Genomic DNA, 27,493 nt, shown 5'->3' on the forward strand with positions numbered 1-27,493 from the left:
TTCTCTCTCCTCATTCATTCAATTTCCATGTGTATATACATAGATATGTGAATGATGACGCTTTCTGTCTATGTTTCCCTTTCTATTTGTAGAACTGTGCATGAATAAATGAATGAGCATTTATTTTATTCAAATGTCATCCAACCAAAGGACAGAACAAAAAGAGCTAATACTTTGTATATGCATCAAACACACTTGATGGTAAGCATCCAAACAAAACAACAACAAAAACTGAGCTAAGTCAAACACATTGTAAGTTAACATGCACTGTAACCTGCATTCACCTGTGTCAAGAATTGAAATGTTGTGTTTCTTCCTTTTTGCTTCAGACTAGCAGACTTGGCAGTGTTCCACGAGTACATCAGTCAAAGCTTCAATCTGAGCAGCAAGAACACTTGGATCAGCTTTGGAGGCTCCTACTCTGGAGCTCTGTCCGCCTGGTTCAGAGGAAAGGTGCAGACCTGGACCCAGATATGACCTCAAATCTGTATAGGGCTGAAAGCTCCTCACTTATGTTGTCTGACAAATATGAAGATTTAATATTAGTTTTTAAGAGATTATGCTGTTTAAAGAATGACACATCTGTGATTACTTCTGTTTCCGATCGTTGGCTTGGGTCTGATGAATGAAGTGGTTGGTGGCTCAGGAAAGGGGTGAAGGCAGCCACCTTTCTGTGAATGATTTGAAAATACATGATGCGTGTTACACTTTTAAAATTCCCCCTCTTCTTCTTCCTGCAGTGTCTGGCTGTCGTGCGTAAAAAGCATTTGTTGCTTTAGAGGCAGCACTGATGGGCCCTGGACTTTGGCTGCTGTCAGTTTACAGAGAATCCTGATGATCAGGTGATGGCTTTGGTTTTTATGAGTTTTTTTTGGAGGAGAGGTTGTTGTTTTTTGGAGGAGAGGTTGTTGTTTTTTGGAGGATTTTAGATATTTTGAGTGTACAATAACTCTTATAATACACTTTCACTCTAGATTGAACTAATACAAAACTTGGCTGATATCTTCATGGGAACAGTGCAGTACAAGAAGGAAGGGGTGCTCATGTGTATTCAAGAGGTCTGTGATGTTATAACCACCAATACAAGCCCAGCGAGGAAGAGAAGGAAGTTTCAGCCACCTTGTTAAACTGGTGCAGGTATGTTTTCTCACTTGCTGACAACTATGAGAAGATCACTGTGCACTTTGGAAGCAGCGACCCTGTTGATATCATCCATGACTTCCACAGAGTGAGAGCACACACACACACACACACACACACACACACACACACACACACACACACACACACACACACACACACACACACACACACACACACACACAAACAAACAAACAATCAAACAAACACACCTTTGATATGTCCATGTTGTGTAGAGAACACACAATGAAGAACACAGTTAAACCTACTAAAATGAACTCATTAGAATGTTTAAACCAATCCTAGAAAAACAACAACAATTTAATATAAAGAGTCTAGAGTCATTCTAGCAGCTCTATGAGGCTACAAGCAACTATAGGCAACTATTTTGATAATCAGTAAATCATTTTGAGTCATTTTTAAGAAGAAAATGTTGAAAATTCAGATTATGGCTTGTTAAATGTGAATATATTCTATTTTTTTTTAAAAGTCTTCTATGACAGTACACTAAATATCTTTGGGTTGTGGGCTGTTGGTTGGGACAAAACAAAAAGGTTTTAGGACAACATGTAGGGCTTTGGGAAGAAGTTACTGACATTATTCACCATTTTATGACATTTTATAGACCAAACAACTAGGCCTAATAGATTAATCAAGAAAATAATTGACACATCAATCAATAATGGGAAATAACCATTAGTTGCAGCTCTTTTTCTGTCTGTACTAAACGTCATGGCAATCCATCCAGTAGTTGTTGAAGGCATTTCACTAATAAACAAACATTTCAACCTCACTGTGGCGCTAGGTGAAGAAAAAATCATTCAACAACTAAGCACCAGTCTAGTCTTTAATCATGGACAATATTCATGAGCATCCTCTATTTGAAATCTCTGGTAGGAAATGTCATGAACTGGTTGAGGCTTTCACATTTGACTTTACTGTCATGAAAAAACACAAAAAAGAAGCTCTGGAGTTGGTATTCGTGTTGGTTATGTTTCAGTGAGCTTGCTGTTTTTGCACCAGTACCTCTTTACCTCTTGCAGAAGGGAACATACTTGCCTCAGACCTACATCCTCCATGAAGAGATGGTGGTGACCGGCAACGTGCACAACATGCGTCAGCTGGGACCGTTCATCTACCGCTTGTGCAATGGGAAGGACACGTACCGCCTCAATTGTCGCGTCTCCGGCAGTGATAAGTCGTGGGTTAAAAAGGGGATAGAGGGCATTAATGCTGCAAACTGTTGCCATCAGAAGTTTAGCACGCACGGCACAAACTAACATCTCTCATCCTCTCTCTGTGTGTCGCCCCCCTTGTCTCTCCCTCGCAGGCATCAGCGCGAGGCGAAGGACTGCCACCACATCCGTCACTTTGAGAATACTTTCGTGGTGGAGACGGTTATCTGGGAGGAACTGTAAGTAGGACGATTATTTGTGTCATTCCACCCACAGGAAAAGGCACATCTCTAGTCACTTCCCCAGCTACTGTAGCACCCTATTGTGGATCTGGTCATGTCTGAGTTTCACTTTACTTGTAATTTTGATTCGATGTCCTTTTTGTAACTTTAAACATTGTTTTTAACTTCCTGTCTGTTTTTCTTCTTTCTTTTCTATTTCAAGAATGAACAAAAATCAAGAATGAACTCAATTTTTAAAATGTTTTTATTTCTAAAGCTGTTATTTAACTTGAAAACATGTTCATGTGGTAAAGAATTCCAAAGAGTAGGACCATAATGGCTGAAGGCACCATGAGCTGATTTAGTATTTATTCTAGGTATGGTGAGGAGACCTTATTTGATTATCTCAAGGGTCTGTCTGGCGTGTATTCAGAGAGCATGTCAACAACGTAAGATTGAGCTAGGCCGTTCATAGCTTTAAAAACAATAAGAGTATTTTAAAGGCTCTATTAACACAAATTACAAATAAACATACAATACTATCTTACTAATTTTACCAGCTATCTTCAATTACAGCTCATCAAGAAAAGGAATAAAAGCATACTTTTAGGTTCCAGTCACCTGCGTTGTAGTCCGTTGTTGTAATAATAAACATTAAGTTCATCATGTCAAAGGAATAGTTAATTGTTGAGCTCTGGGAGTGCTGGTACCCACATTTTGTTCCCTTTGGACAGGACTAGAATCCACATCCTCTTTTTTCTTCCAGAAGTGATCCAAAGAAAAGTAGTACAACAGTGGATCCAGACAGCAGTTCAAACTAGCAAGCCATATCAAAGACAGCAATTCTGGTATCCTAATTATAACACCAATCGTCACAGGCACGAAACATATGGTGAACATTACCAAGTTCATGGCAAAAATCAGCATGACATTCATCTTGTTGTTGATCCTTGCGGAGTCAGTGAGATGTCTGCGTAGAGTCCGAGACACCAAAGCAGTGGACACAATGTTGATGGTCAGCAGAATAAACACTAACACAAACTGAAGGTAAACCAGGTCTGTTGTAGGCTGCTGCTGGTGGTCATATTGAAAACAGGTAGAATTATCTTTGATTTTTGAAAATCTTATTCTCTCTGGAATGTTCAGCACAATCACAAAAATCCAAATGAACACAGCAGATTTCCAGGCGTTGGAAGTGGTTCGCAGATGGCGTGTCCTCAGAGGATAAACTACAGCCAGCAGCCGATCTATGCTGATGAATGTGATGAATATGGCGCTTGAGCGGATGTTGTTGAGGAAGAGCATTGAAAACCAGATGCATGCAGTGAAGCTCAGAGGCCAGGTACCTGTGGCATAAAAGTAGACCCTCATGGGCAGGGAGATGACCAGCAGCAGGTCTGAGATGGCCAGGTTCACCATGAAAACAACACTGGGGGATTTGAGGCTGTGGCGGCGAAGCAGAATCCACAGTGCCACAGCATTGAGAGGCAAACCCAGCACCATAACAGATCCAAATACCACAGCATAACCCGGCTGTGGCCCGGTTGTATTCACACTGTTGTTCATGTCTACCTGATGAGAAAAGCTCTGCACATGTGTGCTTTACTGAACACTGACGCAGAGCAAATTACACATTACTTCCTCCTTCTGCTCTTTATGTGCAGGAAACCTGTGTGACTCAAAACACGAACTGTGGTCACTCTGACGTTCATATAAAATAAGAAATGTATATTCTGTATGTTTAGTGCAAAATGTATTACCTTGTAAAGATATTTTTTTTAATCATATGAACTTGGTAGTTTGCAGGTAACTGACATTTATGGTCAACCAGTAAATTATCAAATGTTATGGTAACAGGTGTTTCCATACCAACTAAGCACACAAACCACAACTCTCACGTTCTTTGCTGAAAATGATCCATGGTCTGAAAGTGAAAATCTGAAGAAGAAAAACAAACCTGAACGTTATAGTCATTAATATCAATATACTAAGAAAGTCTACCTAGTAGAGTGAGTAAATTACATCCTCACAGACAGTGCCTATCGTCAGCACTTAGGATGTGGGTAATGGTTGAGACATCACACAGGAAATTCTATTTTAATACTAACGATAATCAAGATACTGCAGCTCAGTATAATGGGGGGTTCTTTTTCTTGTTGGAGGTAGACTGAATCTGAATTTAATATTTGCATCTTAGTTTTTCTCGATTGCTAAGACACATTTCTTGAGATCCATTTCCAAGAACTCTAAACACAATTGCATCACTGCACACTCATCTTCACAAACCTCAAATTTTCACGTCAAAACCATGTATTCTCATATCTAAACTAAAATTGCCTTCAGACATCACACAAAACTGAGCTGAATTTACTCTTGTGAAAATCTATTACTGCAATGAATAATGGCGCTTATAGGTTTTTCCCAGAACAACTTCTTTACAAGATTAACACAATATAAATTTGAGCACGTGGGAACAGCTTGCCCATGTTTATGTGCCAATGCAATGTGAACATATATAATATTACCAGCTTTATCTTTAAATACTGCCCATCTCTTGTATAACCCTAACCCTTTACAAACAAGCCTAAAACCCAGTCTTGTATTGAATGATTGACCTCATATGAATTTAACAACCTATGTATTTATTCATCCTCAGCTCTTGTCATTCATCTATCTATATGTCATTCTTACATCCTTGTGCAGTTTCCCCATCTGGTGTTCGGAGCTGTGGCATCTTCCGCTCCTGTCAAGGCGAAGTTGGACTTCTCGGCCTACAGCAATGTAAACAGGCATAATCTATTATCTCAATATCTGCATATTAATTATAAAATCTAAAATGTATCAGAATTTGCCTTATAAATCCAACATATGTGATATATAAGTAATCATATAATGTAAACACTTTCTCAAGGTCAATAAAACACATCTAAATTGCCATAAATATACTGATAACCTCAGTGGGAGCTGTGGCCCTGCATATTACATATAACATCTAGAATTGTTTATTAACAGTGTTTAACTGAGTGCTACATGTTTCCTTTAAATATCCATAATTCTCACTCACACATCTGTGATTACTTCTGTTTCAGATCGTTGGCTTGGGTCTGATGAATGAAGTGGTTGGTGGCTCAGGAAAGGTATGAAGGCAGCCACCTGTCTGTGAATGATTTGAAAGACATGATACGTGTTACATTTTTTTTAAAATTCCCCCTCTTCTTCCTGCAGTGTCTTGCTATTGTGCAGAAAGCCTTTGTTGCTTTAGAGGCAGCACTGATGGGCCCTGGACTTTGGCTGCTGTCAGTTTACAGAGAATCCTGATGATCAGGTGATGGCTTTGGTTTTTTGAGTTTTTTTTAGAGGAGAGGTTGTTGTTTTTTGGAGGATTTTAGATATTTTGAGTGTACAATAACTCTCTTATAATACACTTTCACTCTAGATTGAACTGATACAAAACTTGGCTGACATCTTCATGGGAACAGTGCATTACAATGAGGAAGGAGTGCTCATGTCTATGCAAGATGTCTGTGATGTTCTAACCAATATGAGGAAGAGATGAAAGTTTACAACCGCCTTGTTAAACTGGCGCAGGTATGGTGGACATACACAGTTTACATCCACCAGGTGTCCCTGTTGAGCTGTATGTACTCTTCAGTGAGCAACTTGTGGTTGGCCTGGATGTTAAATTGAACATCCAGGGCAACACACACACACACACACACACACACACACACACACACACACACACACACACACACACACACACACACACACACACACACACACACACACACAGAGAGAGAGAAACACACCTTTGACATGTCCAGCCTGTGTAGAGAACACACAATGAAGAACCCACTTAAATATCTACTAAAATGAACTCATTAGACTGTTTAAACCAATCCCAGAAAAACAACAAACATGTGAAAATGTAATGTAAAGAGTCTACAGTCATTCTAGCAGGTCTATGGGGCTGCTAAGCAACTATAGGCAACTATTTTGATAATCGGTTAATCATGTTGAGACATTTTTAAGAAGGAAATGTCCAATTTCTTCTGATTCTGGCTTCTTGAATGTGAATTATCTAGGTGTTTTTTTAAAAGTCGACTACAAACTAAATATATTTGGGTTGTGGACTGTTGGTTGGGCCAAAAGAAGCTTTGGGAAGAAGTTACTGACATTTTTCACCATTTTATGACATTTTATAGACTAAACAACTAGGCCTAATAGATTAATCAAGAAAATAATCGACACATCAATCAATAATGGGAAATAACCATTAATTGCAGCTCTTTCTCTGTCTGCACTAAACTTCATGGCAATCCATCCAGTAGTTGTTGAAGGCATTTCACTAAAAAACAAAAATTTCAACCTCACTGTGGCGCTAGGTGAAAAAAACAACTAAGCACCAGTCTAGTCTTTAATCATGGACAATCATCATGAGCATCCTCTATTTTTGAAATCTGTTGTAGGAAATGTCATGAACTGGTTGAGGCTTTCACATTTGACTTCACTGTCATGAGAAAGCACAAAAAACAATAAGAAGCTCTGGAGTTGGTATTCGTGTTGGCTATGTTTCAGTGAGCTTGCTGTTTTTGCACCAGTACCTCTTTACCTCTTGCAGAAGGGAACATACTTGCCTCAGACCTACATCCTCCATGAAGAGATGGTGGTGACCGGCAACATGCACAACATGCGTCAGCTGGGACCGTTCATCTACTGCCTGTGCAATGGGAAGGACACGTACCGCCTCAACCGTCACGTCTCCCGCAGACGTAAGTCAGGGGTTAAAAAGCTCATTAGTCGCCTGATAGATGGCTTGTGGAGTCGAGGATAGAGGGCATTAATGCTGCAAACTGTTGCCATCAGAAGTTTAGCACGCACGGCACAAACTAACATCTCTACTTTCGTGGTGGAGACCGTTATCTGCGATGAAGCATAAGAAGGACGCCCCCACAATCTCTCTCTCTCTCTCTCTCTCTCTCTCTCTCTCTCTCTCTCTCTCTCTCTCTCTCTCTCTCTCTCTCTCTCTCTCTCTCTCTCACACACACACACACATACACGTTTCCCCAGTTACTGTAGTACCCTCCCGTGGATCATGTCTGAGTTGCACTTCACTTGTGATTTTGATTTGATGTCCTTTTTGTAAAACCTTTCTTTTATTTAACTTCCTGTCTGTTTTTCTTCTTTCTTTTCTATTTCCCACGGGTAATACCACACACAGGCCCATAGTATCGTCACACCACAGTGATGCAAAAAACGTTAAGCAAACAGCAAATAAATTCATCCACAATATTTATATATAGCCTATACTATATTTTACATTAAGTGGTCACCCAATCACAACAGACAATACTACTAAAAGCCTTTTCCTGTGCCAAGTCAGAGATCAGGTGCTAAAAGTCCAGCTCCTTCATAGGCTCAGACTCGAGCCATCACAGAGAGCGCTGAAAGCTTCCTTACTGCAAATAAGAATTTATTCACGGAACTTTAAAAAAGAAAATTGCAGACTCTTTCTCTTCCTTTTTTTCTTGCTTTCTTTTGGTTTCCCCACTGGGCTATTGGTTACAGCCAGCGCTGTCCATTTTCCGCTAAGTGATCATTTCCCCCGCACACCAGTTGATAAAATAACCACAGTGACATACTGTGTCACGTTAACATCGTTAATAGCCCAGCCGTCTGAGAAATGAAATGATGAGACTTGCTTTTCTTTGCATGAAAACAACAATAATGATCAACATCAGGAGAGTGTGCCTATTTCTGAGGAACCGGACCAAAAAAAGGAAATAAAGAATTTTTAAGTGGTCAAAGATGATCTGGTGTTGGATGTGAATTGCCTCCTAAATTGTTGTACTCCTGGTCAATGGCTTTGACCTCAATCTACATGTCAACTGGGCCAAATCCATCTGATAATGAAGGCAACTGTGAGATGTGGTTGAGAACTCCAGAAAGAAGCTTGTAAGTGGAATTTGAGTTAAGACTTTTGTCAAGCTGCTATTTTTGAGATCAAGAATGAACTCAACTATTTAAATGTTTCTATTTCTAAAGGTTTTATTTAACTTGAAAACATGTGTATGCCATTGTTAAATAGTCAACAATATAATACAGCTATTTCTTTAAAAAACAATTACAAATTAACATACAGTATTATCTTACTGACATCTAGTGGTATCTTGCCATTAACTTGTTGCAGAGGTGAACAGACCTTTATTTAAAATCCACAAAAAACAGGCACACATTCTGGAAACACTTGAATTTTTATTCAAAAGTTTTATTACTGCAAGTACATAAAACAACAGAAGTTCTATTCACCTTCATTGTATTGAGAAATCACAAGGATGAATATTTCAGTAACTTTGATAACTAAATGAACTTTCAAGGTTCATTCTTGACCTTGAAAAGCACGTGTGACAAAATAATCTCAACTCAAAGGTACACTTACACACTGTATTCTGACCTCTCAGCTACCCGAGTGCAGAATGTCAGTCTAACAAGTGGTTGTAGTAGTGAGTGGTCCTTTGAGTTTTTAAAATTATTTTGTCACACCAAAACCAACTGTGTTTCTGTTTTTCGGTGAACTGACCTTTAACATGTGTACAAAATGTTTTGACTGTTTTGAAAGCTGTCATGATGATGTGCAGTACTTTTCCATAATTCCGACATGAAATGATTTTGGTAAGCCACAGAAAAAGATCTTCTTATCTTGACTTGAGGTTCTACCATCACCATTGTTGCAAATAATGCAAATGTGGTTGCAGAAAAGTTTCAATACATGCTCTTCCAGTGAGCATGCTTTGTTTAGCAAAAAGATATAGTATGAGTGTGTCAATTTCTGGGCCACTATAATAAATTAACCATGAGTGAAAAATGTAATTTTCTGACGTGGATTATGGCCTCTATGCTGTGAAATTATTTTCTGTAAGGTATTGCATAAGTAGTTAACTCTTTTTCTAATGTCATCATCCTTATCTGGCTCTTGCATCATACCCCTTTGTTATACCACATCTATCAGGATGTTCACATTATATTAGAGTTCCCACATCTGATTGGTGTGGGTAGGAGATGAAAGCAGATAACCATGGCCTCATTTGACAGGGCAACATTTAATATTAGGTCAATATAAAGCCAGACAGAGATGATATGATACAATTCTCAATTCATTTGCAGTGTTTACTTTTGGATCATTTCAAATCTGCAGATGAGGTAATCTAGATCTTTACAGTGTGCTGCAGGCTTACACCGACTGCCTTCCATCTGGCAAGGCTTAGGACTCAAAGGCTGCTCTCTCTGCGACTGAAGTGCTCACAAATAAGACAAAAGCTTAAGTCATATCAAATGATTTATAACAGACAAGAACAGAGTCAAACTATGCGATTATGTAAAGCAAGCCAAGGATACAATGAGGGATGAGAGAAGGAAGGTGTTGAGAACCATCACAAGAATTTGACTAGCTATCTTAATTTACAGCCCTTCCAAAAAAAAGGAAGTTCCAGTCACTAGCTTTGTAGTCCCTTCTTGTGATAATAATAAACATAAAGTTCATCATGTCAAAGGAATAGTTAATTGTTGATCTTTGGGAGTGATGAAACCCAAATTGTGTTCCCTTTGGACAGAATCCTCATTTTTCTTCCAGAAGGAATCCAAAGAAAAGTAGTACAACAGTGGATCCAGACAACAGTTCACACTAGCAAGCCATATCAAAGACGGAAATTCTGGTGTCCAAATTATAACACCAATCGACACAGGCACGAAACATATGGTGAACATTACCAAGTTCATGGCAAAAATCAGCATGACATTCATCTTGTTGTTGATCCTTGCGGAGTCAGTGAGATGTCTGCGTAGAGTCCAAGACACCAAAGCAGTGGACACAATGTTGATGGTCAGCAGAATAAACACTAACACAGGCTGAATGTATTCCAGTCCTGTTACAGGCTGCTGCTGGCGGTGAAATTCAAAACAGGTATTATTATTATTTTTGTTTCTTGAAGAAAAAATAATTCTCTCTGGGATGTTCGCCACAATCACAAAAATCCAAATGAGCACAGCAGATTTCCAGGCGTTGGAAGTGGTTCGCAGATGGCGTGTCCTCAGAGGATAAACTACAGCCAGCAGCCGATCTATGCTGATGAATGTGATGAAGATGGAGCTTGAGCGGATGTTGTTGACAAAGAGCATTGTAATCCAGGAGCATGCAGTGAAGCTCAGAGGCCAGGTACCTGTGGCATAAAAGTAGACCCTCATGGGCAGGGAGATGACCAGCAGCAGGTCTGAGATGGCCAGGTTGACCATGAAAACAACACTGGGGGATTTGAGGCTGTGGCGGCGAAGCAGAATCCACAGTGCCACAGCATTGAGAGGCAAACCCAGCACCATAACAGATCCAAAGCCCACAGCATAACCCGGCTGTGGCCCGGTTGTATTCACACTGTTGTTCATGTCTACCTGATGAGAAAAGCTCTGCACATGTGTGCTTTACTGAACACTGACGCAGAGCAAATTACACATTAGTTCCTCCTTCTGCTCTTTATGTGCAGGAAACCTGTGTGACTCAAAACACGAACTGTGGTCACTCTGACGTTCATATAAAATAAGAAATGTATATTTGGTATGTTTAGTGCAAAATGTAATACCTTGTAAAGATATTTTTTTAATCATATGAACTTGGTAGTTTGCAGGTAACTGACATTTATGGTCAACCAGTAAATTATCAAATGTTATGGTAACAGGTGTTTCCATACCAACTGAGCACACAAACCACAACTCTCACGTTCTTTGCTGAAAATGATCCAAGGTCTGAAAGTGAAAATCTGAAGAAGAAAAACAAACCTGAACATTATAGTCATTAATATCAATATAGTAAGAAAATCTACCTAGTAGAGTGAGTAAATTACATCCTCACAGACAGTGCCTATCGTCAGCACTTAGGATGTGGGTAATGGTTGAGACATCACACAGGAAATTCTATTTTAATACTAACGATAATCAAGATACTGGAGCTCAGTATAATGGGGGGTTCTTTTTCTTGTTGGAGGTAGACTGAATCTGAATTTAATATTTGCATCTATACTTAGTTTTTCTCGATTGCTAAGACACATTTCTTGAGATCCATTTCCAAGAACTCTAAACACAATTGCATCACTGCACACTCATCTTCACGAACCTCAAATTTTCACGTCAAAACCATGTATTATCATATCTAAACTAAACTTGCCTTCAGACATCACACAAAACTGAGCTGAATTTACTCTTGTGAAAACCTGTTACTGTTAAGAATAATGGCGCTTATGGGTTTTTCCCAGAACAACTTCTTTACAAGATTAACACAATATAAATTTGAGCATGTGGGAACAGCTTGCCCGTGTTTATGTGCTAATGCAATGTGAACATATAGAATATTACCAGCTTTATCTTTAAATACTGCCCACCTCTTGTATAACCCTAACCCTTTACAAACGAGCCTAAAACCCAGTCTTGTATTGAATGATTGACCTCATATGAATTTAACAACCTATGTATTTATTCATCCTCAGTTCTTGTCATCCATCTATCTATATGTCATTCTTACATCCTTGTGCAGTTTCCCCATCTGGTGTACGGAGCTGTGGCCTCCTCCGCTCCTGTCAAGGCGAAGTTGGACTTCTCGGCCTACAGCAATGTAAACAGGCATAATATATGTGATATGCAAGTTCTCACTCACACATCTGTGATTACTTCTGTTTCAGATTGTTGGCTTGGGTCTGATGAATGAAGTGGTTGGTGGCTCAGGAAATGTATGAAGGCAGCCACCTGTCTGTGAATGATTTGAAAGACATGATACGTGTTACAATTTTTTTTTAATTCCCCCTGTTCTTCTTCCTGCAGTGTCTTGCTATTGTGCAGAAAGCCTTTGTTGCTTTAGAGGCAGCACTGATGGGCCCTGGACTTTGGCTGCTGTCAGTTTACAGAGAATCCTGATGATCAGGTGATGGCTTTGGTTTTTTTGAGTTTTTTTTAGAGGAGAGGTTGTTGTTTTTTGGAGGATTTTAGATATTTTGAGTGTACAATAACTCTCTTATAATACACTTTCACTCTAGATTGAACTGATACAAAACTTGGCTGACATCTTCATGGGAACAGTGCATTACAATGAGGAAGGAGTGCTCATGTCTATGCAAGATGTCTGTGATTTTCTAACCAATATGAGGAAGAGATGAAAGCTTACAACCGCCTTGTTAAACTGGCGCAGGTATGGTGGACATACACAGTTTACATCCACCAGGTGTCCCTGTTGAGCTGTATGTACTCTTCAGTGAGCAACTTGTGGTTGGCCTGGATGTTAAATTGAACATCCAGGGCAACACACACACACACACACACACACACACACACACACACACACACACACACACACACACACACACACACACACACACACACACACACACACACACACACACACACACACACACACACACACACACACACATACACACACACACAGAGAGAGAGAAACACACCTTTGACATGTCCAGCCTGTGTAGAGAACACACAATGAAGAACCCACTTAAATATCTACTAAAATGAACTCATTAGACTGTTTAAACCAATCCCAGAAAAACAACAAACATGTGAAAATGTAATGTAAAGAGTCTACAGTCATTCTAGCAGGTCTATGGGGCTGCTAAGCAACTATAGGCAACTATTTTGATAATCGGTTAATCATGTTGAGACATTTTTAAGAAGAAAATGTCCAATATCTTCTGATTCTTGCTTCAATGTGAATAATCTGGGTTTTTTAAAGTCGACTACAAACTAAATATATTTGGGTTGTGGACTGTTGGTTGGGACAAAAGAAGCTTTGGGAAGAAGTTACTGACATTTTTCACCATTTTATGACATTTTATAGACTAAACAACTAGGCCTAATAGATTAATCAAGAAAATAATCGACACATCAGTCAATAATGGGAAATAACCATTAGTTGCAGCTCTTTCTCTGTCTGCACTAAACTTCATGGCAATCCATCCAGTAGTTGTTGAATGCATTTCACTAAAAAACAAAAATTTCAACCTCACTGTGGCGCTAGGTGAAAAAAACAACTAAGCACCAGTCTAGTCTTTAATCATGGACAATCATCATGAGCATCCTCTATTTTTGAAATCTGTTGTAGGAAATGTCATGAACTGGTTGAGGCTTTCACATTTGACTTTACTGTCATGAAAAAGCACAAAAAACAAAAAAGAAGCTCTGGAGTTGGTATTCGTGTTGGTTATGTTCCAGTGAGCTTGCTGTTTTTGCACCAGTACCTCTTTACCTCTTGCAGAAGGGAACATACTTGCCTCAGACCTACATCCTCCATGAAGAGATGGTGGTGACCGGCAAAGTGCACAACATGCGTCAGCTGGGACCGTTCATCTACCGCCTGTGCAATGGGAAGGACACGTACCGCCTCAACCGTCACGTCTCCCGCAGACGTAAGTCAGGGGTTAAAAAGCTCATTAGTCGCCTGATAGATGGCTTGTGGAGTCGAGGATAGAGGGCATTAATGCTGCAAACTGTTGCCATCAGAAGATTAGCACGCATGGCACAAACTAACATCTCTACTTTCGTGGTGGAGACCGTTATCTGCGATGAAGCATAAGAAGGACGCCCCCACACTCTCTCTCTCTCTCTCTCTCTCTCTTTCTCTCTCTCTCTCTCTCTCTTTCTCTCTCTTTCTCTCTCTCTCTCACACACACACACACACACACACACACAAACATACACGTTTCCCCAGTAACTGTAGTACCCTCCCATGGATCATGTCTGAGTTGCACTTCACTTGTGATTTTGATTTGATGTCCTTTTTGTAAAACTTTTCTTTTATTTAACTTCCTGTCTGTTTTTCTTCTTTCTTTTCTATTTCCCACGGGTAATACCACACACAGGCCCATAGTATCGTCACACCACAGTGATGCAAAAAACGTTAAGCAAACAGCAAATAAATTCATCCACAATATTTATATATAGCCTATACTATATTTTACATTAAGTGGTCACCCAATCACAACAGACAATACTACTAAAAGCCTTTTCCTGTGCCAAGTCAGAGATCAGGTGCTAAAAGTCCAGCTCCTTCATAGGCTCAGACTCGAGCCATCACAGAGAGCGCTGAAAGCTTCCTTACTGCAAATAAGAATTTATTCACGGAACTTTAAAAAAGAAAATTGCAGCCTCTTTCTCTTCCTTTTTTTTCCTGCTTTCTTTTGGTTTCCCCACTGGGCTATTGGTTACAGCCGGCGCTGTCCATTTTCCGCTAAGTGATCATTTCCCCCGCACACCAGTTGATAAAATAACCACAGTGACATGCTGTGTCACGTTAACATCGTTAATAGCCCAGCCGTCTGAGAAATGAAATGATGAGACTTGCTTTTCTTTGCATGAAAACAACAATAATGATCAACATCAGGAGAGTGTGCCTATTTCTGAGGAGCCGGACCAAAAAAAGATGATCTGGTGTTGGATGTGAATTGCCTCCTAAATTGTTGTACTCCTGGTCAATGGCTTTGACCTCAATCTACATGTCAACTGGGCCAAATCCATCTGATAATGAAGACAACTGTGAGATGTGGTTGAGAACTCCAGAAAGAAGCTTGTAAGTGGACTTTGAGTTAAGACTTTTGTCAAGCTGCTATTTTTGAGATCAAGAATGAACTCAACTATTTAAATGTTTCTATTTCTAAAGGTTTTATTTAACTTGAAAACATGTGTATGCCATTGTTAAATAGTCAACAATATAATACAGCTATTTCTTTAAAAACAATTACAAATTAACATACAGTATTATCTTACTGACATCTCGTGGTATCTTGCCATTAACTTGTTGCAGAGGTGAACAGACCTTTATTTAAAATCCAAAAAAAACAGGCACACACATTCTGGAAACACTTGAATTTTTATTGAAAAGTTTTATTACTGCAAGCACATAAAACAAAAGAAGTTCTATTCACCTTCATTGTATTGAGAAATCACAGAGATGGATATTTCAGTAACTTTGATAACTAAATTAACTTTCAAGGTTCATTCTTGACCTTGAAAAGCACGTGTGACAAAATAATCTCAACTCAAAGGTACACTTACACACTGTATTCTGACCTCTCAGCTACCCGAGTGCAGAATGTCAGTCTAACAAGTGGTTGTAGTAGTGAGTGGAGCGTTGAGTTTTTAAAATTATTTTGTCACACCAAAACCAACTGTGTTGCTGTTTTTTGGTGAACTGACCTTTAAAATGTGTACAAAATGTTTTGACTGTTTTGAAAGCTGTCTTGATGATGTGCAGTACATTTCCATGATTCCAACATGAAACGATTTTGGTAAGCCACAGAAAAAGATTTTCTTATCTTGACTTGAGGTTCTACCATCACCATTGTTGCAAATAATGCACATGTGGTTGCAGAAAAGTTTCCATACATGCTCTTCCAGTGAACATGCTTTGTTTAGCAAAAAGATACAGTATGAGTGTGTCAATTTCTGGGCCACTATAACAGATTAATTAACCATGAGTGAAAAATGTAATTTTCTGACGTGGATTATGGCCTCTATGCTGTGAAATTATTCTCTGTAAGGTATTGCCTAAGTAGTTCTAATTTCATCATCCTTATCTGGCTCTTGCATCATACCCCTTTGCTATACCACAGCTATCAGGACGTTCACATTATATTTGGGTTCCCACATCTGATGGGTGTGGGTTGGAGATGAAAGCAGATAACCATGGCCTCATTTGACAGGGCAACATTTAATATTAGGTCAATATAAAGCCAGACAGAGATGATACTCAGTATAGACTACTCTGCCAATTGTCAATTCATTTGCAGTGTTTACTTTTGGATCATTTCAAATCTGCAGATGAGGTAATCTAGATCTTTACAGTGTGCTGCAGGCTTACACCGACTGCCTTCCATCCAGCAAGGCTTAGGACTCAAAGGCTGCTCTCTCATATCAAATGATTAATAACAGACAAGAACAGAGTCAAACTATGCAATTATGTAAAGCAAGCCAAGGATACAATGAATGATGAGAGAAGGAAGGTGTTGAGAACCATCACAAGAATTTGACCAGCTATCTTCATTTACAGCCCTTCCAAAAAAAAGGAATAAAAGCATACTTTTAAGTTCCAGTCACTAGCTTTGTAGTCCCTTGTTGTGATGATGATAATAGATATAAAGTTCATCATGTCAAAGGAATAGTTCATTGTTGATCTTTGGGAGTGATGGTACCCAAATGTTGTTACTTTTGGACAGGACTAGAATCCACATCCTCTTTTTTCTTCCAGAAGGAATCCAAACAAAAGTAGTACAACAGTGGATCCAGACAACAGTTCAGACTAGCAAGCCATATCAAAGACGGAAATTCTGGTGTCCAAATTATAATACCAATCGACACAGGCACGAAACATATGGTGAACATTACCAAGTTCATGGCAAAAATCAGCATGACATTCATCTTGTTGTTGATCCTTGTGGAGTCAGTGAGATGTCTGCGTAGAGTCCAAGACACCAAAGCAGTGGACACAATGTTGATGGTCAGCAGAATAAACACTAACACAGGCTGAATGTATTCCAGTCCTGTTACAGGCTGCTGCTCAAATTGAAAACAGGTAGGCGTAGATTCATTTTTGTTTCTTTGAGAAAAAATAATTCTCTCTGGGATGTTCACCACAGTCACAAAAATCCAAATGAGCACAGCAGATTTCCAGGCGTTGGAAGTGGTTCGCAAATGGCGTGTCCTCAGAGGATAAACTACAGCCAGCAGCCGATCTATGCTGATGAATGTGATGAAGATGGAGCTTGAGCGGATGTTGTTGACAAAGAGCATTGTAATCCAGGAGCATGCAGTGAAGCTCAGAGGCCAGGTACCTGTAGCATAAAAGTAGACCCTCATGGGCAGGGAGATGACCAGCAGCAGGTCTGAGATGGCCAGGTTGACCATGAAAACAGCACTGGGGGATTTGAGGCTGTGGCGTCGAAGCAGAATCCACAGTGCCACAGCATTGAGAGGCAAACCCAGCACCATAACAGATCCAAAGACCACAGCGTAACCCAGCTCTGGCCCGGTTGTATTCACACTGTTGTTCATGTCTACCTGATGAGAAAAGCGCTGCACACGTGTGCTTTACTGAACACTGACGCAGAGCAAATGACACATTAGTTCCTCCTTCTGCTCTTTATGTGCAGGAAACCTGTGTGACTCAAAACAGGAACTGTGCTCACGCTGATGTTCATATAAAATACATTTCTATTTTGTATGTTAAGAGCAAAATATAATACCTTGTTACTACCTACATAAAAATATATATTTTTAATCAAACTGACATTCATGGTTAACCAGTAAATTATTCATCAAATTTCATGGTAACAGGGATTTCCATATCAACAGTAGCAACTGATCACACAGCAAAGCACAACTTTCAGTTCCTTGCTGAATATGATCCATGGTCTGAAAGTGAAACTCTGAAGAAAAATAAACCCTGAATCTTATAGTGATTGTCAGTATATTGAGAAAATTATTTGGGTAATGGTTGAGACATCACACAGGACATTGCATTGTAACACTAAAGATAATCAAGATGCTTGAGCCATGTAAGAATATTGCATCTAAACTAAACTGTTAAAACCTGTCAATGCAATGACACTTATGGGTTTTCCTCAGAACAACTTCTTTACAAGATTAACACAATATAAAGACACATCATGTATACATTAGAACATTTGTGCAATTGTAGCACAAACAGCACAGGCAGAGTTGGTAGTGACCTTTATTGCAGTTCAATAGCAGGTTTGATGGGTAACAGGGAACATGCAGTATGGCTGATTGGCAGAGTGGAGCAGAGGTGGGGTGAATGGAAAATGACCAGAACAGCAGGTCGGGAGGAGAATAGACTGACAATACTATTCATTTGTTTTGCCAATAACATTTTGTAGGGAAGCATTAATTGCTGCTGGGATTATGTTTCTTTGCAATGTCTTTTCAGCACTTGAGGTGAAATAGGAGGTGGTCAGGGTGGATAGTGAACGTACAAAGCACACGTTTGTCACCACGTACTGCGGCTCACATCCTGAGACTGTGTGTAGTTAGCATTAATAACCTTGGTTAAGGTTATGAAAGATTTTCATTTCAGTCAAATGTTAATAAAGTAAACATTGAAGCTCCCAATGCAGGTAATTCACTAGACTATAAGTGGATTTTGTATCACACAAATGGATATTGTAGGGGGAAAATGATTACATTGATTATGTTTTCAGTGACAATTTGCAACTTGGCAAATATCATCAAGAAATAAAGTGTTGTTTTAAAATGTCGTAGCAGTAAACCTAATTTCTAGGAGACAGGATTGTTTTTCAAAATGTCAAACTATTCCTTTAGATAAGATCAAGATAACAGTGTTTGTTTCTGTGAGGGAAATTGAGGCACAGTTTAGAGATGATGTACATCATGAGTGAGGTTTTTGTGTTTTTTTTTTATTGTCAACACTATCACACAGTGTGTGTGTGTGTGTGTGTGTGTGTGTTTGTGTGTGTGTGTGTGTGTGTGTGTGTGTGTGTGTGTGTGTGTGTGTGTGTGTGTGTGTGTGTGTGTGTGTGTGACAGTCCTTCTCATTGTTTGAACACACTGATGCGGCACAGGAGGAGGAAAAGACTAAATCTGCTACTGTAACTTAACTACTTCAAAAAAAGCCATTACAGGGCAGAGAGATCACATTACATCACAAAGCTGACGCTCTTTTTCTGCTGAGCAGTTTATATATGGCGCACACACACATACACACACACATACGCATAGTGTTACTCTGTGCTCATGATATGCCACATGCAAAGCATAATCATGCACAGGTCATTTTTCAGAGATCACCTGATTATGCAGCATCTTCCAAGCAGTATATATAGAGAGGAGGAGTGGTGGAGGTCCTCCTGCAGCCTGGATGTACATTAAGTTTACCTTGAAGTCTCCTTATTTGGTGGTAAAGATGCTTTTGTCATCAACACGCTTTTTCATCCTTCTGCTCTTCTTGAACTTTATTGACGCTGGTGAGTTAATGCTGACTGTTACTTCTCGATTTATGTTTGATTCATCCATTGTCCTGAAATCGATTACTTCAGAGCTTTATAATCATCAAAATTTGAAAGAAATATACAGGACTCGCCAAGGTTGTTGAAAAGCTGAAATCATACTGGAAGCTGGAAGAGAAAAAACAAAACAGATGCTGGTGGTGACAGTTACTCTCTTGGGAAACTAATATTCCATGCTGAGAGTTCCTGAAATAGATGATTGATTTCAAAGGATTAGTTTACAGTATTTTGTCAGATGACACAAACATTAACACCTGTGTAAAATATAAACATTATGATAAATCCACATAGGAGTCCTCTTATAGAATTAGTTTGATCTTCTCAGCTCCAGTATTGCATAGAGGCCAGCAGGTTTGCTGTGATGGCTTGCATCATGCAGGACTGATCAGGCTATTTTTCAATGGCAGGCCGGATTCTGAGGAAGATCAAGGAGCGTGTGCGTAACCTCCAGCTGCAGAAAGTCAAGCAGCATCTCCTGATGAAGACAGCCAGTGGTCACCAGCCTCTCCAGCGTGTGAGGGAGGGCAAGATTCACCAGCAGCTCAACCACTTCAGCCAACAGGACATTAGCACCTTTCCTCAGGTACATAAAAACTTTAAACATTTATGTTTCAAAGAATCCCCTCATCGAGTGTTAGTGCACAAAGCAGATTATGACATGATGAAGACCTGATGTTTGTGGGATAAAAAGGTAACTTACATTTGAACTCCTCTCTGTGATCTTATAACCTACACAAAGGCAACATTTTATGTAAAGCATCAAATAAAATGCTATTTCTATTTTTCTTTCATTATCTTTCTAATGCAGTAAAATTGATAAAACAGTTTATCAGCTCCAAAAATGGAGCTGCAGTAAAAATAATCCACTAAACTGTGCTGCAGTGAATGTGCTTCATCCAGAGAAATCTAAACCAGCTGAACCTTTTCACCTCCCCAGCTCCAGCAGACACTGACAAGGTGATGTTTCCTGACAGCATGTATTGTTATGTATTAGCTCATTTAGCTCTCACTCCATTAGATGCTGCCAATGTGCAAATTTGTCCATTGCAGTGTTAAATAAAGGATTACTCGCACTGAGGCTGTGAATGCGCACTGCTGCTGGTTTGTGTGAATGTGAATAAAACCTTTCATTCTTTCTCTTTTTTTCTATTTTTCTTTCCCCTATTCTATCTGTCTTTCGTTTTCCCAGAGGTTCTTTGTGAATGAGGAGTACTGGCAGCGTCCTGATGGTCCAGTGTTTCTCTTCATTGGAGGAGAAGGGCCCATCTTTGAGTTTGATGTTCTGGCAGGTGCATGAGGATGCATCACGTACCACACATTTTCAAACAGCAGACTTGTCAAACAGATGAGATACAAAAAAACCCACTCTGACTCACACTCAGATTTTAGATATGAAAGTGGAAACAATGTATGTGAGGCATCATATCTTGTGTCAGTAAGATGACTCATTCGCAAGCATATTTTTTCATCTTTCCTGCTTCTTTCCTGCCCTACACTTTGATCTCTCATAACACATTCCCTTACACCATATACATCATTCATTTCTTTGTATGTTCCCATCACTTTTCCATAATTTTGAATAACAATATTACCATTTTCATAACATTTCTTCAAACTCAGATCTCTAGGAAATATAGAACATTTCTGGCCTGGTTGTGAGGGAAAATCATATTGTTGTCCATCATCACCCCATCACACATTTTTACCTTCTTTAAAACTTGCACTCTCTTTTTATCTCCTTATATACTGTAGTCACACTTCAAAATTGAACCTTGCTGCACACTGAATCTTATCTGCTTTACCCATGCTATGTTTTCCCAGGTCACCATGTTGACATGGCTGAAGAACATGGGGCTCTGCTGTTGGCTCTGGAGCACCGTTTCTATGGTGACAGCATCAACCCTGATGGCCTCAAAACGGAGAACCTGGCAGACCTGAGCAGCCAGCAGGCGTTAGTGTTGGCTCTCTATACCATTGTGTGTGTGTGTGTGTGTGTGTGTGTGTGCGTGTGTGCGTGCGTGTGTGTGTGCGTGTGTGCGTGCGTGTGTGTGTGCGTGCGTGCGTGCATGCGTGCGTGCGTGTGTGTGTGTCCATATATGGTAAAAATGTGTCTTTCACACACTTTTCACTCCCTCACTTTCTCTTCCTCATTACATTTCCTCCCCTTCTCTCTGTTTATTTATATTGCATGTGAAATCTTGTTATGAGTCAACAACTTTTTTTTTTTTTTTTTAAAGATCAAGCACTTGTATCAGAGGTTTCCCAACATCCTGTAAATTACAGACAATACCCTACCAATCAGATTCAAGTATACTTAACAGCCTTGCCTCAGTACATTTCATAGAAATGGAGCTATAAGCTACTCTAAAAAAGTTCATATAAAACTGGAACACATGTCTCTCTTTCCATACTCATTCAATTACTTTGTGTATATATATAAATGTGTGAAAGCTATTGTGGTTTCTTTCTATGTCTCCCTTTCTGTTTGTATAACTGTGTATGGATGAATTCATATTTTTTGTCATACACCCAAAAATGCTCATCCTATATAGTCTCACAAAGTACCTACATGCGCAAAAGAAAATAAGCCAATACCTTGTATATGTGTCAAGCACACTTGATAAGCATCCAACAAAAACTGAGCTAAGTTAGACAGATTGTAAGTTAACATGTACTGTAACCTGCATTCACCTGTGTCAAGAATTGAATTTTTGTGTTTCTTCCTTTTTGCTTCAGACTAGCAGACTTGGCAGTGTTCCACAAGTACATCAGTCAAAGCTTCAATCTGAGCAGCAAGAACACTTGGATCAGCTTTGGAGGGTCCTACTCTGGAGCTCTGTCCGCCTGGTTCAGAGGAAAGGTGCAGACCTGGACCCAGAAATGACGTAAAATCTGTATAGGGCTGAAGGCTCCTCCTCACTTATGTTGTCTGACAAATATGAAGATTTTAAGAGATTATGCTGTTTAAAGAATGAAGGAATCTTTGAATGTGAAAACAGCACTGATTCATGCCCGAGACTATCTTTATCTGGTACTTTATAATTTTACAAAAACATATCAAACCCAAATCTTTGTTTTGAAATCCACTGATAACTTAGTGTTGCTGGACAATTGTGGGAATTCAGTATTTCCTTGTTCTGTCATAACGGCTCTTTTGTTCATACCCTAACAAAGATAGGAAAGGACACACCAAGGCTCCTTTCCTATCATTTGGTGAATGTACAACCACCTATCATGACTGCCACTTAGATACTTCCAGGTCCACAACTAAAAAAGTATGTTTAATTTATTGCTAAAACATAATAGGATGTCTGGCTTTGATTTGTGGTCCCTGAAGTAATCCTAAGTGAGAAAATGTAGACATGTTCCAGCAAATGAAAAAAACAGTTGACTCAGGACCTTTAGGGCAGCAGATGACTTATAGTCTACCCTGTTTGTTCAGATTTAAACGTTACTTAAACAGGACTAAATTGTGTATTTGTTGGGGGTTATTCTTGCTGATTTGGTACTCTGGTGAGTATTTATGGCAGCAGAACATGAGCATGTGGGAACAGCTTGCCCATGTTTATGTGCCAGTGCAATGTGAACATATAGAATATTACCAACTTTATCTTTAAATACTGCCCATCTCTTGTATAACCCTAACCCTTTACAAACAAGCCTAAAACCCAGTCTTGTATTGAATGATTGACCTCATATGAATTTAACTACCTATGTATTTATTCATCCTCAGTTCTTGTCATTCATCTATCTATATGTCATTCTTACATCCTTGTGCAGTTTCCCCATCTGGTGTACGGAGCTGTGGCCTCCTCCGCTCCTGTCAAGGCGAAGTTGGACTTCTCGGCCTACAGCAATGTAAACAGGCATAATCGATTATCTCAATATCTGGAAATTAATAATAAAATCTAAAATGTATCAGAATTTGCCTTATAAATCCAACATATGTGATGCTCCTCAGTGGGAGCTGTGGCCCTACATATTATACATACATTTAACTTACAGAATTGTTAATTAACAGTGTTTAGCTGAGTGCTACATGTTTCCTAACCATAATTCTCGCTCACACATCTGTGATTACTTCTGTTTCAGATCGTTGGCTTGGGTCTGATGAATGAAGTGGTTGGTGGCTCAGGAAAGGTGTGAAGGCAGCCACTTGTCTGTGAATGATTTGAAAGACATGATGCGTGTAACATTTTTTAAAATACCCCCTTTTCTTCTTCCTGCAGTGTCTGGCTGTCGTGCGGAAAGCCTTTGTTGCTTTAGAGGCAGCACTGATGGGTGGTAATGCCAGCCAGGTGGCCCTGGACTTTGGCTGCTGTCAGTTTGCCGAGAATCCTGATGACCAGGTGATGGCTTTGGTTTCTATGAGTTTGTTTGAGAGAAGAGGTGGTTATTAGGCTTCAGCATTATCTCTTTATTAGGCAGATCTTCCCTATTTTACATTACTTTATTTTTTGAGGATTTTAGATATTTTTTTGAGTGTACAATAACTCTCTTATAATACACCTTCACTATAGATTGAACTGATACAAAACTTGGCTGATATCTTCATGGGAACAGTGCAGTACAATGAGGAAGGAGTGCTCATGTCTATTCAAGAGGTCTGTGATGTTCTAACCAATACAAGCACAGCGTATGAGGAAGAGATGAAAGCATACAACCGCCTTGTTAAACTGGCGCAGGTATGGTGGACATATACGGTTTATATCCACCAGGTGTCCCTGTTGAGCTGTATGTACTCGTACAATAAGCAACGTACTTGAGGTTGCCCTGGATGTTGAATTGAACTATGCAGCCAAGGAAGTGTTTTCTATGTTTTATTTGTGTGTGTGTGTGTGTGTGTGTGTGTGTGTGTGTGTGTGTGTGTGTGTGTGTGTGTGTGTGTGTGTGTGTGTGTGTTGTCCAGCTGTACCGTTCCATCAGTGAGGAACCGTGTCTGGATGTGTCCTATGAGAAATCAGTCAAGCATCTGATGAACACGTCGCTTCAGTCAGGCCATAGAACAGAGAGACAGTGGATGTACCAGACCTGCACCGAGTTTGGCTTCTGTAACACACACACACACACACACACACACACACACACACACACACACACACACACACACACACACACACACACACACACACACACACACACACACACACACACACACATGGTTAACTATAATTATTATCATATCCTGAACTTCCATGTGTGTGTATGTGTGTAGACCAGACTTGTGAGGACGCCACCTGTCCATTCTCTGGGATGGTGACTCTGCAGTCAGAAACTAGGCTCTGTCCCATGCTGTTTGGCATTTCCCAGCATTCCCTGCCTGGACGCATCGCCTTCACAAACACCTACTATGGAGGAGACAATCCAGACACACACAGGGTGCTCTATGTCAATGGTGAGACAAGGTTTCACCATCCGAGCATTGTTACTTTGTTACTTTGAGTAACAAGAGTAAGTCAAGTCAAATGGGCACATATGTTAGTATGTTAGAAATGTTTGGTAGGAGCGCCTGTTGTTCCATGATTAAATATTATAATAGTGATACAGGATTTTACTGATATTGAAACATTTCTATCACTGTTGCAACAGGTGGAATAGACCCCTGGCAGGAGCTGTCAGTCATCCAGGACAGGACTGATGAAGGAGAGGGGGATCAGACTGTCTTCATTAGGGACACTGCTCACTGTGCTGATATGTCCAGCAAAAGAGTCACAGACCGCTGCTCACTCAAGAAGGCCAAACGGGTATGTACGCTTTGGTCAAATGTCATTATGTATTGCATAACAAAAGATGTAGATCATTAAGTCTAAAAGGTTTGACCAAAAATCATTACCACAAGATCCAATTTCTGTATAGTTACATACATTAACAATATAGATACTGTAGTTACATTTATTTTTATTTTTTGCAACATAAAATAAAAAAGATCTATATATGTTTGGTGATCTTTAGTACATTGTTATCCCATCGTTCCACCTCTCAGGAGATTGAGAAACATGTTGCCAGGTGGCTGAAGACGGCTGCTGAGGAGAAGATGGAGAAAAGAACAGTGTGATCAGATTATAACCTGATGAACTCTTATCACTCTTCACTAAAACTGATAAGACACAGTTAATAAGAAGCCCTTCCTGGCTGATCTTATTCTACATAAACCTCTTCTTCCTCCATTTCCTCCCTAAGCTCCTCCTGTTTACCATCCCTCACTGTCCACGCTCGACCATCTCATACCACGGCACACTCAACATGTATGTGTTTTGTGTCGTTATTAGGATTTCTTGGTAGATGTGATTGATGTTTTTGTGTTTACTGATATTCTGGGAAAGCTGAAAGAGTTTCTTATGTGCTGCTGTTTCTTTGTTATCTGCTGCATATTTCTTGACTTTAGATTGGAAGTTCATGAGGATTTTTAAGGTTTTGAGTTTAACTAGCAGATATATTAGTGTTTTTCACGATATAATTGGATGGCTGCTTTTGTGTGCAACCAGTAAAATATAATCTTATGGTTTTTAATCTGTCATCATGACCTCTTTGTACCACTAGGGTGTGATATTGCTACATATATGTCAAACAGGTTTCTTGTGCTTCATATCAAAGCTCAGGATATGGTAACACTTCTCTTTTGTAAGCAGTATGCAAACATTTAAAACATTGCTTATAACACACTGCAGTGTAGTTGTAAGTGGAGTTAAGGCTAAGATTTTTTATCAAGCTACTGTTTCCGAGGTCAATTATGAACTTTAAGGCAACTGAGTGTTAATTCATGTATTTGTTAACAACTGTATCTCCTCTTGTGAGCAGCCACAAGTGGAGGCTGGCAGATAATGAATGATAATATAATGAAAACACAATTGTAATAATATAAAATATGTCTTCACAGTAAAATTATAATAGCTGACAAATACTGCAAATGAATAAAAACTTAATGTGCCCTTATAGCAGCTTACAGTAGAGTGTATTGTAAACCATTTTTAAATATGTGTGTACTGCTTATAAATGCTAAATAAGCAGACTTAAAGCAAAGTTATTTACATAATGTATACTACTATGGATTTTGATGAAAAGCAGCAAGGTCTTTTAATCAAGTAAAATTGAAACATTTACTGCAGATGTGTTTATATTAATTGAGCCAATTTGTTCATGAGTTATTGGGGAAATTGAATGTGGTATCTGTGGATGTGAGATAGTTATGTTGTTGTGAAATCATTTAGAGATGGAGAGAGTTTCTAGAGAAAGGTGAAGAAGCGCCAGTTGTCCTTAAGCCATCTGTTTCCGTGTGTGTGTGTGTGTGTGTGTGCGTGTGTGTGTGTGTGAGTGAGAGAGTGACCCTCTCAGTAGGGGGGTCAGAAGTGGGAGGTCATGACCCCGCTAACCCCATGGGAGTGGAGATCATCAATCAACTAGAGGTTGGACAGAGCAGCAGGAGGGGACACACACACACACACATAATCACACACACAGACACACATACACACACATACATTCACATACACATACCTAGATACTGTTATACATTCATTCTCACACGTACCTGGAAAATCTATATTTTCTACTAAAATACATTAAAAGCTCATTTGAATGATTGTATTTTATATTTCAGCACATAAACACACACACACAAACACACACACACACACACACAAAATCACACAAATGCGCAAAGGCCTCTCATACATCTCATACATGTTTGTGTGTTTTTGGTCTGATAACACACATTTCCCGAATACTTTCTTATTCATGGAAAAGTCACATTATTCTATCGCACACACAAGATAGAGCAGGACAGACGGAAAGAAAGTAAATCTGAAGCACTTTTTTCATCTCCCATCTTTTTTTTTTGCTAATGCAAACAAGCACACCCACACTTACACGCGTA

The 27,493-nt window shown here is 39.5% G+C and overlaps 4 protein-coding genes across 4 annotated transcripts; 1 reads left to right on the plus strand and 3 right to left on the minus strand.

The window, feature by feature from the left end:
• Positions 1-816: 816 nt before the first annotated feature.
• Positions 817-26,675, plus strand: prss16 (serine protease 16). The gene is given in 24 exon segments (XM_062418724.1): positions 817-842; positions 975-1,228; positions 2,184-2,554; positions 5,240-5,317; positions 5,626-5,673; positions 5,762-5,861; positions 5,973-6,124; positions 7,158-7,308; positions 12,114-12,191; positions 12,398-12,497; positions 12,610-12,761; positions 13,839-13,989; positions 20,028-20,203; positions 20,810-20,909; positions 21,442-21,571; positions 22,357-22,480; positions 23,401-23,478; positions 23,713-23,760; positions 23,850-23,969; positions 24,141-24,305; positions 24,530-24,799; positions 24,802-25,015; positions 25,210-25,364; positions 25,604-26,675. Coding segments are annotated over 14 exon segments (1,839 nt in total). The 5' UTR covers positions 817-842; positions 975-1,228; positions 2,184-2,554; positions 5,240-5,317; positions 5,626-5,673; positions 5,762-5,861; positions 5,973-6,124; positions 7,158-7,308; positions 12,114-12,191; positions 12,398-12,497; positions 12,610-12,725; the 3' UTR covers positions 25,676-26,675.
• LOC133980136 (lysophosphatidic acid receptor 6-like) lies at positions 2,982-4,166 on the minus strand. Its single transcript, XM_062418725.1, has one exon. The coding sequence runs from the start codon at positions 4,100-4,102 to the stop codon at positions 3,200-3,202; it is 903 nt and encodes a 300-aa protein (XP_062274709.1). The 5' UTR covers positions 4,103-4,166; the 3' UTR covers positions 2,982-3,199.
• On the minus strand, positions 9,943-10,972 carry LOC133980536 (lysophosphatidic acid receptor 6-like). The gene has a single exon (XM_062419289.1). It carries the CDS (start codon positions 10,970-10,972, stop codon positions 10,076-10,078), a length of 897 nt encoding a protein of 298 aa, XP_062275273.1. The 3' UTR covers positions 9,943-10,075.
• Positions 16,779-18,068, minus strand: LOC133980137 (lysophosphatidic acid receptor 4-like). Its single transcript, XM_062418726.1, has one exon. It carries the CDS (start codon positions 17,627-17,629, stop codon positions 16,781-16,783), a length of 849 nt encoding a protein of 282 aa, XP_062274710.1. The 5' UTR covers positions 17,630-18,068; the 3' UTR covers positions 16,779-16,780.
• Positions 26,676-27,493: the final 818 nt, after the last annotated feature.

Source organism: Scomber scombrus, chromosome 5 (assembly GCF_963691925.1).
Source record: "Scomber scombrus chromosome 5, fScoSco1.1, whole genome shotgun sequence".
Lineage (NCBI taxonomy): Eukaryota > Metazoa > Chordata > Actinopteri > Scombriformes > Scombridae > Scomber > Scomber scombrus.

What these genes read in the sequence shown, in the direction of transcription:
- LOC133980136 (XM_062418725.1), bottom strand. Translation starts at nt 4,102, where the DNA reads ATGAACAACAGTGTGAATACAACCGGGCCACAGCCGGGTTATGCTGTG.
- LOC133980536 (XM_062419289.1), bottom strand. Translation starts at nt 10,972, where the DNA reads ATGAACAACAGTGTGAATACAACCGGGCCACAGCCGGGTTATGCTGTG.
- LOC133980137 (XM_062418726.1), bottom strand. Translation starts at nt 17,629, where the DNA reads ATGAACAACAGTGTGAATACAACCGGGCCAGAGCTGGGTTACGCTGTG.